This window comes from Lithobates pipiens, unplaced genomic scaffold (genome assembly GCF_037356315.1).
Source record: "Lithobates pipiens isolate NorthernLeopardFrog02 unplaced genomic scaffold, aLitPip1_a1.2 Scaffold_22, whole genome shotgun sequence".
NCBI lineage: Eukaryota > Metazoa > Chordata > Amphibia > Anura > Ranidae > Lithobates > Lithobates pipiens.
This window is the reverse complement of record NW_027507784.1, coordinates 137,205,765-137,221,310: the sequence shown is the minus strand read 5'-3', so window position 1 is coordinate 137,221,310 and position 15,546 is coordinate 137,205,765. Positions and strand designations below refer to the sequence as shown.

General features: G+C 39.7%; 1 protein-coding gene across 2 annotated transcripts in view; it reads right to left on the bottom strand.

Annotated features, from left to right (window-relative positions):
• Positions 1 to 15,546, bottom strand: part of ERBB4 (erb-b2 receptor tyrosine kinase 4) — a 1,370,666-nt gene that overhangs the window by 16,292 nt on the left and 1,338,828 nt on the right. For both annotated transcript variants that reach the window (XM_077448341.1, XM_077448342.1), the window contains one exon: positions 578 to 875. In XM_077448341.1, coding sequence (XP_077304467.1) covers positions 578 to 875 — 298 coding nt within the window. The remainder of the gene's footprint in view (positions 1 to 577; positions 876 to 15,546) is intronic.

Genomic DNA, 15,546 nt, shown 5'->3' with positions numbered 1-15,546 from the left:
CAGATTATCTGCTGATTTTTTTCCTTCAGATTTACCAAAACCATATACTTTGAGGTCAAACCTTAGGAGTTTCAATTTGCATGCAATCAGGCAGGCCCTTGCACTACATGGTTTTGATAAATCTGAAGAAAAAAATCAGCAGAAAATCTGATAGTGTGTATGAGGCTTGAGTTAAAAATATGAGGGGGGGGAAGTTATTAAATATACTTACCTTACCCAGCAGTACTTTGGCAAGGGTGATGTCATTATTTTTCCAGATAGGTCTCAGGGAACGAAGAATATCTCATATCTCACAAAATGATGCTCCAGCACAATGCAAAAGCCTCTTCTTGCAAAATGTGGGCTACTCAGCATTCCTTGATGGCACCCTTGCGGTACATAAAGGGTGAGGTGAGGTAAGTAGTTTTATGAATAATTTCTTTTTTTGTACTGCAGAAAATTGGCATGGGAAGGGGGGATGAGCTCAGTAAGTAAGTGGATCTTACTTGTAGTACAAGGTCAGCTTCAAACAAAAATATAAAGATTAAAAAGATTACTATCATTCTATGATGCTTGAATGTTAATGTTTGTGACCTACCCGTCTTAGGCTTCTCTTTCATAGGAGTCATGTAACCATCTTCTCCTACTACACCACGTGAGTTGCGCTCTCTTACAAATGCAGTGGGGTCGGCACTATACCTCTGTATGCTGCTTTCCTCTGAAACCCGTTCTGGGTTTTGTTTACGAAGAGTTCCATTACAGCAAGTGTCTTCAAAGACTTCTGCAGTGGCACCCTGCACTGTAGGAACCTCTGGTATGGGACACGCAGCTGGTCTGTATGGCAGGGTCACAGATTCTTGAGTGGTATAGCCTCCATCTCTATATACAAACTGATTCTGTATAATAAAGAAACACAAGTATAATTTTAACATTTCACAACATAAACATTTCAATATCATATTAAACTTTGAACTGTGAAATCTTTAATGTTAAAATTATATATTATAGTGCATATGCATAGTGCTGATTATTCTGTGACACCAAGCAAAATATATCACACTATGAAAGAAATGGCCACATGACATAGTATGTAGAGATGTATTCCAGTCTAGAGAAATAGAAAACTAAAATTTTGTTTTATACCATTGTTTTATAACTCCACCCACTTTTTCTGTAGAGGGTTCCGAAATTTTTAATTGATGTCAGCAATTAACCACTTGCAGACCGGACCAATTTGCTGGTCAAAGACCAGACCCCTTTTTGCGATTAGGCACTGCGTCGCTTTAACTGACAATTGCGCAGTCGTGCGACGTGGCTCCCAAACAAAATTGACGTCCTTTTTTTCCCACAAATAGAGCTTTCTTTTGGTGGTATTTGATCACCCCTGCGGTTTTTATTTTTTGCTCTATAAACAAAAATAGAGCGACAATTTTGAAAAAAACGCATTATTTTTTACTTTTTGTTATAATAAATATCCCCCAAAAATATGTAAAAAAACATTTTTTTCCCTCAGTTTAGGCCGATACGTATTCTTCTACATATTTTTGGTAGAAAAAAATCGCAATAAGCGATTATTGATTGGTTTGCGCAAAAGTTATAGCGTTTACAAAATAGGGATAGTTTTATAGCATTTTTATTAATAATTTTTTATTATTTTTTTTTTACTAGTAATGGCGGCGATCAGCGATTTTTATTGTGACTGCGACATTGTGGGGGACCCATCGGACATTTTTGACACATTTTTGGGACCATTGTCATTTATACAATAATCACTGCTATATAAATGCAGTGATTCCTGTGTAAATGACACTGGCAGTGAAGGGGTTAACCAGTTGGTGGCAGTCTAGGGGTTAAGTGTTCCTAGGGGTGTGTTACTAACTGTGGGGGGGTTGGGCTTTCATTTAGTGAACACTGATCTCTGCTCCAATCACATGGAGCAGAGATCAGCGTCACTAGTTGCTAGGCAGAATGGAGAAATGTTGTTTACAACGGCATTTCTTCATTCGGCCGCTCCGTGAGACGATCGCGGGGATGCCCGCGGCGATCGAGTCCACGGGTCCCGCGACCAGACTCACGGAGGTCCCGACCAGCGCGGGAGCGTGCCGGTGGCGGCGCGCTCCCGATGGCAGGGCGGCAAATTTAAAGGGACGTACATGTACGCCCATTTGCCTGCCCGTGCCATTCTGTCGACGTACATCGTCGTGCACTGGTCGGCAAGTGGTTAAAAAAGAGTTTTCATGTTCCATGTAAATATTACATCTGATATAAAATGTTAATACTGATTTTCAACATACAATCAAATATAAACACAATGGAATTTAAAATCTTATCAACAGTATAAAAACATATGAGTGCATCCCATAGCAACATTGTATAGTTTAGTTCACTGAAATAAGATCAACAAAAGATACTGATTGATTCACATAGTGAGCTATAAAAATCTGACAAAGGTATCTACTGTGTAGAAAGTAATTCCACTGCAAGACCAAACTTTTGCATAATCCGAAAAAAAAAACACTGAACAGAAAGCAATGTATCTTTATTACAGAAAATTTGACAACTCTGTTGCATATCTGCAACAACATAGCAAACTGTGGTACATTAACAAACGCAACTGCTACCATTTTATTAATAAGTGTCCCCCAATGTGTATGCCTGCTGTTAAAACATTTGTAAGCCCTTGTACACACGGTCGGACATTCTGAAATCCAAATCCGTTGGATTTTGTCTGACGGATTTTGTCAGACGGATTTTGTCCGAAACTGTTGCATACACACGGTCAGACAAAATTATCGGAAAATCCGAACGTTCAGAACGTGATGACATTATTTCATTACGATGGGACTACATTCAGGCTAGTAGCCAATAGCTTTGGTCTAGGAATTTGATCTGAGCATGCGTGGCACTTTGTCCGATCGGAATTCTATACACATGATCAGACAAAGTCCGATCGGATCATGTTGTCGGAAAATTTTATAGCCCAGCTGGAAAACTTGGTCCGTCGGATACTCCGACAGAAACAGTCTGATGGAGCCCACACACGGTCGGATTATCGGAATGTCCAACCGTGGGTACAAGGGCTTAAAGAAATGAAAGTACATCTAAATATACTAAATCTATTTATAGCTTTTGTTCTGGTCCATATAATGTATATAAAATAGCAAATATCAGGACAGTAAAAACAAAAAATAAAAAATAACACAACTGGTAAAAACATATGTAAGATAAGCAGAATCTGATATGGCTATACAGTAAAAGAAATTGAGCGACAGATCCACTGCATGTTTATCATGCTGTTCACTACACTAATCCCTCTAAGTCATTATGAAAAACAGGGGTGATGTGGATAGTAGGGTGCACTGTGGGGATTTCTGAATGGAATCACTAATTCAGTACAATGGTACATATTTGTAACATTTAGTTAAATCCCAGCTAATTTTCACACCTGAATTTAACTTTATTTGCCTGCATAATCTATAGATTTAAATCGGTTATACAGATTTCTGATGGCAGTTGCAGAGAGCTCATGCAGGCATGAACAAATAAAGACAATAGCCAACAATAAACGGCAATCTTTCTATTCATGCAGCAAAGGCTTGATAAAGGTGCATGAACATGGACCGAAGACAACTGAGCATAGCAGGTTTCCAAAGGAAATTATTAATAAAAAAAAGATTTCCCTAATGAAAATGTCAGTCACTTGCAAAAAATGCAAGAAACTGTCAAAAGAGCAAGAATTTGCTGGTTTAAAAACATGTCATCTAATGCGGCTTATAGCTTTTCCCATAATATTTTAATCAAGCATTGGCAGGGCCATAAGTAAAATGATAACGGGGTAGCACTTGCCCTCCTGTACCTCCTGGACTCAGAGCAACAGTGTGGGTGAAATTACTAGAACCAATCTCCCCTCACTTCCATTTGTGAGTGAACATGGAGCCTCAGTACAGAGCACTTCCTGTTCATTCACTCTGCATCTGAGGCTGCAGAAAAAGGATTGAGGAATCTGGTTCCCTGATCTCTTTCTCTGTCGCAAAAGTGAGACGTTGGGTGTCTGATGTTTTATATAAAAAAAAACACATGGCTGTTCATTTTTTTTTTAATAACAATAATAAAAATAATAATAATTAAAGGCTCATTCTCACAGGTATTCTGGTTGTCTGAATGAGTGCTTGGTTCACTGTTCCTGTCAGCTAGGCTGTATGGACCCTGTGATTTCTAACAGCAGCCCTGAACATGGGTATGGATTGCAGAAAGTGAAGCTGCACAGCTGGCCAATGATATAAATAAGGACAAAAAGGAATGTGTAATATCTTGCAAATTTAAATCAACTGACAGGCGATGCTGCAAAGAAAACTTTAAGCACATAGTGTCACTTTACACATTTTGCTTTATTTGATCCATTTTGCACATTACTCTATTGAGTTAATAATGCCTGTTCATAGTATAGCTACACACATCACTACATGTCCTGCTCTAACAGCCTGTGGCAGAGTTCATACTTATAAGCCTGACCAAGCGGAACTAATTGCTGAACATCTGTAAGGCTGCATGTCTACAGTTTTCAGTCCACTGAACTACAAGATCCACTATTCAGTGTGAAGTTTGGTTGGAGGTTTAACACTTTTTTCAATTACTGTTTACGGGTTACTACCAGTAACCCATTTGTGGTGTGCAGGGAAAAGCAAATTTAAATAGATAATTTTCCATATTATTTTGTGATTTAGATATGTATCACTTTGCTTAAAAGCTATTTTACAATTGTATTGATTGGCAAGCAATCAATGGCCTGCCGAGGGCAATCATAAACTGCTGAGCAACTAAACCTCAATATAACAGGTTGTTTATTAAATATGAGTGTTTTTTAACAAACTCAGTTAGCTAGAGGTTATGCTACCATACAGCTAAAAGTACAATGGAAAAGTGGTGCCTAGATTTAACAAGAGTATGTTCACTAAACCAAAAGGTAATGTGTAGATAACCTTGCCAGGTTAGATAGTTTTCAGACAGATTTCAGGCAGCTTTATTTCATTACAGAGGCTAATGCCCCATACACACGATGAGATTATCGGACGAATGATCGTCCGTTTTTTATTGCATGCTAATCTCAGATCAAATCTAATGAGTTTACTAAAGCCACGATAATTCCCGCATGACAGAAAAAAAATTCGGAAGTGATGTCATGTGTTGTAATGCATTTGTATTGCATTTTCGAATGATAGCTGTACTGATTAAATGAAAATCGTACGATCTGGCAACGTACGAAAACAATTTCCGTGCATGTCCGATAGAATAATATCGGATGAACTGTCCTAATCGTCTCTCGAAAGCTCTGTACTAACGATCCGATTATCGTACGATCGCTTCGAAAGCGGTATTTTCCGTACGATTTTCGGGTCGTGTGTACGGGGCATCAGTCACTTCAGGGGAAATTGACAGAACAACCCCCAGCTGCTAAAACTCACCTACTTTGTCCCACCCCTCTACCCCAGTCCTGTGTCAGAGCTGAGAAATTAAACCTTTTGTATGCCGGATTGTGTCAGTGCTTCTTCCTCACAGATAGTCTCTGGGCCTGAGTGTCCAATCACTAGGCCCATTTTCACATATCACAGTTGCTGCTCTGGCCTTTCAACTGGGGTTGTCCTCTTATTTTGGCTGCAATGGACTGCCTTCCACTGGACATTTTGGGTTTCTTAATCTAAGAGAGAACTGATGCGTATTCCCTGGTGGAGCTCTGAGGAAGGGGGCCTGTTCCCCAAAACATGTAAGCTTTTCCACTGTGTGACCGTAGAGCAGAGGTCTCAAACTGGCGGCCCTCCATCTTCTGCGAAACTACAAGTCTCATGATGCATTGCAAGGCTGACATTTACAAGCATGACTGCCACAGACAGAGGCATGATGGGTCAGTTTGAACACCCTGCCATAGAGTCACCCGTCTCACCAGTTGGAGTTTTGTATATGGCATGCTTGATTTTATTTCTACTTTGTTAATAAAAGTATGTTATGTGCTTTCAATAAATGTTTTTTGTGGTAATGCACTAGGCATTTGCACCCTCTTGTGTATTTTTTTTCAATCCCTTGTTGTCCTTCTCTGATCTCTCTTGGCAGGACTGCAGACTTGTCACTTATCCCTGGCATTAGTATTGACACCACTTCTGTTTTTAACTTTGTCGGCTGTTGTTAAACAATGCATTTCTACATAACATAAGTAACTCTGTTCTACTAATATACACCACAGAAGAAAGAAAGAATATATTTCTGAAATGTGTTGGATAATCCTGTCTGTGTTTGGTCTTGGTATATGTATCATGACACCTATCAGGACATTGTAGAACTTTAGTTATATGTTTTTTATGGTCTGTATATTGTAGATGCATCAACCAATACACCAGCTGCCTTTTTGGTTTTATGTTTATATCTAATAAAATTAACTTTGCGATTTTATACTGCTGTCAGTATTATACGTGGCTACATTTCTATTTTTTTACTCATGTAGTTGGCCAAAAAAGTCCCATCAGGAGGTTTCCTTTTGCTCTTCAGTTTGTTGTGGGATGTTTGCCCACCCTTTCTCCTGACCTGATTCCTTCCCTTTCCCTAATAAAAGAATTGCATTTTGACAGGAGGTGACATCAACCTTCATACCCAGAAGGACTGGGTATTTAACAATGCCTTCAGTAGGTCAGCAGGTAGAGGTTGTTCTTACAGAAAAACCTATAACGGTCATAAAATAGCAAAGTTACAGATTTTGTAATATTAGGACTTTTTTAAAATGTATTTTTGGTGCAGAAGACCTGGAGTTAATTCAACAACAGATGGATGTGTGCAGTGGACAAAGCAAGTTCTTCGTCCATTTCTTATCACAGTTCTAAAAATCTATTTAATATATAGTTCCCATATAGGGGACACATCAGATCTTAATATTTTTGGAGAGTTCTGCATATTTTTGGCACGTTTTGATATTTTATTTTTGGCTACCCTGCTTATAATCTCCAGATTATTCTTGTAGTCCTACAGGTCATTTATGTAGTGTTTGCAGTTATATTAGGTCATACAGCGACAGTGGACTAGGTAATGTTCCTTAAGAAACAATCCATCTTTCTTTGGCATTGAAATATTATAGGTATTTGTTGCTGTTACAGCATACATGAAGGCCACATTTGTTCATGTGAACATTCCTCAGTAAAATGCTGGTATCCATAGATGACTACAGATAGAAAATATAAATCCAAGTACAATTAGAACTTATTTGCCATATTGAATGAAGTCTTCAGATGTACGAAATGAAAGTGGACGTAAACTCTGCTTTGAATTTTACCTACAGGTAAGCTTGAAATTTATATCTCCTAAACTTGCATCATTTAGGAGGCATTCGCTTGTTTGACAGCCGGTGACGACACCGGTGCATGCGCTCTGAAGGAACGGCATAATCAGGTCATTCTTTCAGAGCTCTGTGCTGTAGTCATAACTCCTGCCCACATGTGCGGGAGTGATGTCATCGCGGATCAGCCATTCAAGCGACCAGAGCCCGCAAACCCGGAAGGAAGACCGAGTGAAGATGGAAGCCCTGTCAGTAGTGAACGCAAGCTGCTGGAGAGCTTTGTTTTTCAAGATAAGTCTTTCATAATGTGGTAGTATGTGGATTACTTTGCGGGAGGATTTTTTTTAAATTCATTTTAAAGTTCATTACTTCTTTAATGTGACAAAAGTTGGTGATGAATACATTTTGCACAATTTATTACCACTGTTTATGATGTCAGATGTATCTAAAGGTTTAAATAGGTAAGGGTTACAATTTCACACTTCTTAATAAGCAGCAATTCAATGTCCATATGTGTTGCCTAAATGTGTCAGGTATAGTTATATATATATATATTTTTTTTTTTCAGAATGGATGTGCTCCTTATCCATATGACAGTTCACATGACACTGACAGAGATTAATAGGCAGATTTCCTAGTGAGCATGAAAGTATGCTACACCACCTGTTCACACATCACAGGGAATAAACACACCAACAAAGTAAAAAGAAAATGTATATTTTGTTAGCATTTTCTGTGGTTTCAGTGCATATAAGAAGATTGCCAGAATTCCAAAGGCACATTGACAGTGTGTCCTAAATATACATATATATGATTTTTCCTATAACAACTGAGTAAAACTATAACTCCCATCATTTTTTTTACCAAGCACATACAGTATTATTACAAGTACAGTATCTCACAAAAGTGAGTACACCCCTCCAGTGGCGTAACTAGAACCTTCAGGGCCCTGATGCAAGAAACCATGAAGGGCCCCCCTGAACCCCAGCCAGGGCCCTTCCCTCCGAGTCCGGCGGTGGAACTCCAGGGAGTGGTCACAGGTATGACCTTTGTGAGCCCTGTAGTTCCACCACTGGCATCAGTAGTTTTTTATTTTTTTTATTTTTTTATTTTTAGGTGCCCCATTGGGGGACTGTCCCTAGGCAGGATGGGGTCCCCAGAAGAGATGAGGTCCTTTTCTCCAGGGCAGATGAAGTTACTGCCCCCAGGTGAGAAGGGGTCTCTGTCCCCAGGGGAGATGGGGGTCCCTGTCCCCACGTGAGAAGGGGCCCCTGTCCCCAGGGGGAGATGGAGGGGGTAAGTAATGGTGTGTGGGGGATGGGGTCCTCTCACTCACCATGACCAAGCTGCAGGCCGCTCACTCATCCATGTTGGCCTGGGCTCCATCCAGTGTGCTGGACGGGTGATCATCATATCTCCCAGAAAGACCTTTCATCATCTGTGTATGACGGGAGAGGAGGGGGGCTGGCAGACAAGCCTGCAGTGTCCTCCGAGGACACAGGTCATGCGGGGAATGCACGTAAAGAGCAGCCAGTGCGATAGTCGAGCATAGAGCTCTGCTACTCACCCTCCACCTCCAGCCACCCGTGTGCATGGTGCACTGGTACTCCTAGCTGCCTATGCTGCTGCCGGCCATATGTAGAGGGGGCTGCATGGGCCCCCTGCAGCACAGGGCCCAGTTGCGGTCGCGACTGCTGCACCCCCTATAGTTACGCCCCTGCACCCCTCACATTTTTGTAAAAATGTTATTATATATTTTTTATGTGACAACACTGAAGAAATTACACTTTGCTACAATGTAAAGTAGTGAGTGTACAGCTTGAATAACAGTGTCAATTTGCTGTCCCCTCAAAATAACTCAACACACAGCCATTAAAGTCTAAACCACTGGCAACAAAAGTGAGTTAACTCCTAAGTGAAAATGTCCAAATTGGGCCCAAATTGTCAATATTTTGTGTGGCCACCATTATTTTCTAGCACTGCTTTAACCCTTTTTTTTGTACTATAAACAAAGACTGATACGTTTGAAAGAAAAACAATATTTTTTTACGTTCTGCTATAAAACATATAAAACATAAACCCCAAAAAAATGTAAGAAATCAAATTTCTTTCTCAATTTAGGCCAATATGTATTCTGCTCAATTTTTTTGGCAAAAAAATGCCAATAAACATATACTGATTGGTTTGCCCAAAAGTCTTAGCATCTACAAACTATGGGATATTTTTCTTTCTTTAATTTTTTACTAGTAATGGTGGCGAACACCGTTTACAGCAGGACTGCGATAATGTGGCGGATGAATCAAGCACCTAATTGACACTTTTTGGGGACCAGTGACAATATTACAGTGATCAGTGCTAAAATAATATGCACTGTTACTGTACTAAGGACACTGGAAATGTGTTTCCTGGGAGTGTTTTCTAACTGGGGGGGGGGGGGGTGTTTTGACTAGGGGAAGACAGAGATATGTGTTCCTGCTAAGCAGAAACACAGAAACACAAGATCTCCATCTTCCCCTCTCACCTTTCTGCCTCTCTTGGGAATGATCGCGGCGTGCCGGACCTGCTGATTGGCAATTAATTAAATAGCAGCCTAAGACGTATACTATAAAAAGGCAAGACTACCAATACCCCTATACCTGTTCCATAAGTTAAGGAGACTGCTTCTATCAGTTCAGCATGCAGAGAGTTAAACACTGCTGTGAGTTAACAGCTTTGTCCTGTAGAGTAGTAATTAGTGTTTTTGCCACAGCTTTTGATGACTTGCTGACCTACAGCCTGGGCCCAGCATCAGAAAGCAAATGACTGATTGATTCAATTACTGTGCTGTCTTCTTATTCTCTATCCCTTCTGTGATGGTGCCGGACACTCTATATTAATGATGTTCCAGACCGTTCCTTTTACATTTCTCCTTATAATAAACTGTTTGATGTCTAATGTTATTTATGCTTTGCGTATGAAGACACCCAAACGTCAGGGTGTTATGGTAATCATGTGGTATGCTTCACTAATTAATATTCCTGGGGTATTGGGAGCTTCTGTTCCACTCACCTAGTTTAAAATGCTCTTTTTCATGTTTAATAAGAAGCTGAGGCTTTTAAAATCATTTTATTTTCTTATCAAGCTTTAAAGTTTGGTTATTGCCATTTACTGCTGCAATATGTTGACATCATATAAATATAGGCTTATAAAGTTGTAACAGAAAAGTGATGTGACTATGGGTGCAGAATAATCAGTAATGGTTTAGTTTAATATGATGCTTTTTTCATTCATTAATGGATTGCTTTCCCTGCCATAGACTATTACTGATACAGAACTGCCAGTGACAAAAACATCTTCAGAGCACATAGATCCCCAAATGTCAGAGAGCAAAGAAGTGTAAGATCCTGATAAATCAGGTTAGAAAGGTATAATAGGTAGGCTACTAATGACTGGAATATTATACCCTGATAAATAAATTATAACTGATAAATAATGATATTTTGATTGATGAGCTGGAAGTTTCAATAAAACTGCTTTTATTAAATGAGTATTCATGTATCTGGACATACGCTTGGCTAGATAATGAGCAAGGGACATAGAAAATGAAGTTAATAAGGTGTGGAAATGGGAAATTTTATTTTAAAGGCAGTAGAGAGAACTTTCAGATTTCAGTCAGTAAGCTAAAGCGTTACACCACCCTTCTTCCAAACGTGATACTGCAAAGTAAACCAGCAAATAAATGTTAAATTGTCTATGGGGAGAATGTTTAGCCACTTAGAGATTATTATTATATTATTATTATTATACAGGATTTATATAGCGCCAACAGTTTACGCAGCGCTTTACAATATAAAAGGAGACAATACAGTTACAATACAATAAAAGACAAGAGGATTAAGAGGGCCCTGCTCAGAATAGTTTACAATCTAATAGGGAGGGGCCGGTGGTACAAAAGGTTGTAACTGTGGGGAAAGAGCTGATGGAAGTGGTAGGAGATTAGTTGGAGACATGGTAGGCTTCCCTGAAGCGATGAGTTTTCAGGGATTGCCTGAAGGTAGCGAGAGTAGGGGATAGCCGGACCAGTAGAGGTAGTGAGTTCCAGAGGATGGGAGAGGCTCTGGAGAAATCCCGGAGACAAGCATGGGAGGAGAAGACGAGAGAGCATCAGAGTAGAAGGTCTTGAGAAGAGCGGAGGGGGCTATTTGGGGGATATTTGGAGACCAGATTGAGCGGTTGGTAAGGTGGATAAGTCTGGCAGCAGCATTCATGAAAGACTGAAGAGGAGATTGATCTCATTGGCCTATGGAGAGGTAGGCCAATGAGAAGGGAGTTGCAATAGTCAAGACGAGAGATAACAAGGGAGTGAATGAGGAGCTTGGCGGTTTCATTTGTTAAAAAGGAGCAAATTTTAGAGATGTTATGGAGGTGAATTCTATAAACTTTTGACAACGATTGGACTTGGGGCTGAAATTACAAGTCAGAGTCTACTTAGATATACCTTCAGAAATTTACATTGTTTCCAATGAAGGGCTAAATCCAGTGGTGCTTTAAAGAGCAAACATGCTCTCTACCTTCTACAGCCACAAATTGACCTTGCGAATACTACAAATGCTTACTGGTGAGTGGAGCTACCCATCATGGAGATGGTCCATTCAGAAAAGGGTAGGCAGTTCAAGACTAAATCAAATATGTTAATAAGTGTAGAAATCCACCTTTTAGAACAACCTGGATCTCCAAGGGCTCAAATGATCACACATAAAGATACAGTATGCACAGGCACATCTGTGTGGTTGCATTTCATTCTTATAGACAGTTTTTAAAGTGCCAGGTGTTCTTAGCATGTACTGTAAAAGAGGGGCTGTTCAATAATTTAAAGCCACACTTCAATTAAGTGTTTATCAAGCCCCATTTTTTTACTAGTGTTGGATAGAATTGGGAAGAATTAGAACACTTGTTGGGTTTTTACTACCATCTGGGGTTTCGTTTAACCTTATTTTCTGATCTGTTGATAACAGTTTCACCAGACAGGCAGGAAGTTTAGGCTGGCCATACACAGTTTGAATCTTGGCCGGTTCAGCAGGAACCAGCTGAGATTTAAACCGATAATGGGCAGGCTGAATGCACCAAGTTGATTGAGCAATCAACTTCTGTACAATCAGCCTGCTGGATTCACGTGTGATTGTTGCTAGTGGCTGCTACAGCCACTAGCGATAATCACTGTGATTGCAGGAAATAAATTTGCACTGTATATGAACAGCTTTAGAGTTTTAAGGCCCGTATACACGATACAAGTAAAATTTCATTTGACGAACGATCTGACAATTTTCGGATCGTTAGTATGGTATTTTTGACTGCTGATTCTGATTTTTCGTACGACAAAAGCTGGATGTGCAGACTATAGAATTTTAATCATACGTGAACACAACGTCCGATTTTCATATAATTAGTACAATTTTCATCCAAAGAAAATCGTAAGAGCCAGACTACGCACTCTCATAAACAAAAGAATACATACAAAACTATTCAACACATGAGACGTTGTAATCATCCCCTGGTCATACGCATCACATGTGTACAGCCCTAGCTGATCAGTAAGTCTGCTTTTGAAGATTATGATTTTTCATTTGTACTGCTTTTATTAGCAGTATTAAATAATAACATTTCTATGGGAATTACAGACCAGTTAGCCTAACATCAATAGTATGTAAACTCTTGGAGGGGCTGATAAGGGACTATATACAAAATTTTAGTAAAGAGAACGGTATCATTAGCAGTAATCAGCATGGATTAATTAAGAATCGTTCTTGCCAAACCAATCTATTAACCTTCTATGAGGAGGTGAGTTGCCATCTAGATAAAGGAAGGCCGTAGACGTGGTGTATCTGGATTTTGCAAAAGCATTTGACACATTTCCCCATAAACGTTTACTGTACAAAATAAGGTCCATTGGCATGGACCATAGGGTGAGTACATTTATTGAAAACTGGCTACAAGGGCGAGTTCAGAGGGTGGTGATAAATGGGGAGTACTCAGAATGGTCAGGAGCGGGTAATGGGGTCCCCCAGGGTTCTGTGCTTGGACCAATCCTATTTAATTTGTTCATAAACGACCTGGAGGATGGGATAAACAGTTCAATCTCTGTATTTGCGGACGATACTAAGCTAAGCAAGGCAATAACTTCTCTGTGGAATGTGGAAACTTTGCAAAAAGATCTGAACAAATTAATGGGGTGGGCAACTACATGGCAACTGAAGTTCAATTTAGAAAAATGTAAAATAATGCATTTGGGTGGCAAAAATATGAATGCAATCTATACACTGGGGGAGAACCTCTGGTGGAATCTAGGATGGAAAAGGACCTGGGGGTCCTAGTAGATGATAGGCTCAGCAATGGCATTCAGTGCCAAGCTGCTGCTGACAAAGCAAACAGAATATTGGCGTGCATTAAAAAGGGGATTAACTCCAGGGGTAAAGCAATAATTCTCCCACTCTACAAGACTCTGGTCTCACGGCCTCACTTGGAGTATGCTGTACAGTTCTGGTCACCAGTCCTCAGGAAGGATGTACTGGATATGGAGCGAGTACAAAAAAGGGCAACAAAGCTAATAAAGGGTCTGGAGTATATTAGTTATGAAGAAAGGTTGCGAGCACAGAACTTATTCTCTCTGGAGAGGAGACACTTGAGAGGGGATATGATTCCAATTTACAAGTACCATACTGGTGACTACTCACTAAAATTAGAGGTTAGAGGAAGAAAAGAGGTTTAACCTTAAACTGCGTAGAGGGTTCTTTACTGTAAGAGTGGTAAGGATGAGGAATTCCCTTCCACAGGCAGTGGTTTCAGTGGGGGCATCAATAGCTTCAGAAAAATTTTGTAAGCACCTGAACGACCGCAACATACAGGGATATACAATGTAATACTGATACATACATGGTTCGAATCTCAGCTTGTTTAGCAGGAACCCCCCTCACTAGGAGCAGACAATAGCTCAGCAGGAGGGATTGCCCTGTTAGCACTGTCTGTGTTGACAGAGGAATCGTGCAAATTTCTCCCATGGTTGCAGGAAAGAAATTTGCACTGCTTAAGGCCTGCCTTATGCACAATTATTTGTGGCAATTTTTAAATTACTGCTTAATTATCCTGTACTAATAAATGGTCCATGTCCTGTACAGTATCTTAACCGTGTATATATAAATTCTGTTATTGGGAAGAGTAAAGACAAACTTTGCTATTGACAGATTTTACTCCAAAGAAGTTAGGTATTTGATTTATTTATAAGGGTCAGTAACAATGCAAAGCAATACTGGTGCTGCTAAAGTGGCTACATGCATCTATGATTTTTGAATTCTCAAAAGGACCCCAGGCAAAGCAAAAAATGCAGTCATACATATGTAAAATAAATAGCTGTTTAACTGAGTGTGCAGTTTTTGCTTATGAAAGCGTCGCTGGAAAGAAAAAGTTCTAGAGCATTACATTTTAGGCCTTTAGTAGGTAATGAAGTCTGTTTCCAAAATTGTATGTATGTAGTGGATAGGATGAGTGAACCCTGACACATTTTGTTTCTCAGTGGTTCAGTGAACCTAGCAAAAAGCCTGCTAAACCCAAACATATCACTAACTCCATTAAAGTCTGTGGGTTATTTTTTGCCCTTGCCTTTTCATGTCCTATTTAGAAGCTTTTGTTAAAAAAGGAGGTAGCTGGTCAATTTTGTAGGGAACTTGGACCAACAGCAGCTTAAAAGGCAACAAAAATACACAAATCCTTGAAATAATATGCTTTGGAAATGCCTTAACCTTGCATGTGCATTTGTAGAAGTATGATGTATTCCTTTCAAAGTGATTTTCTTTTTTACAAACAGGGATCTGTCATCTGTCATTTAGCAACAGTAACATTGCCACTGCTAAGTGACAGATCTCCGACTTGCTTCTATTTGTAAACATACAAGGATCGGTCATTTAGTGGTACTACCAAATACCAAACAGGCTGGGTTTGGGTTTAATGCTTATTAGACCTGAACCGAAAGCTTATCCTTAGTAGTGGATAACAAACTAGCTCTTGAAAAAAAAAAGCATTTTAAGCCAACCACGCCTGTAATCCACCCTAGATGTTATGTTGTTTTTTTGTTATTTATCCTGCTAGTATTTTTTCCTTAAGCCTCATGAAGCAATCAGAACCAATGCTTAGTTAGCATTTAAATTGCAATGAATATAGACAATTAAAGATATGGAAGAGATGTATGGCAGGTAAGGAGTGAGATACATACACTTACACAC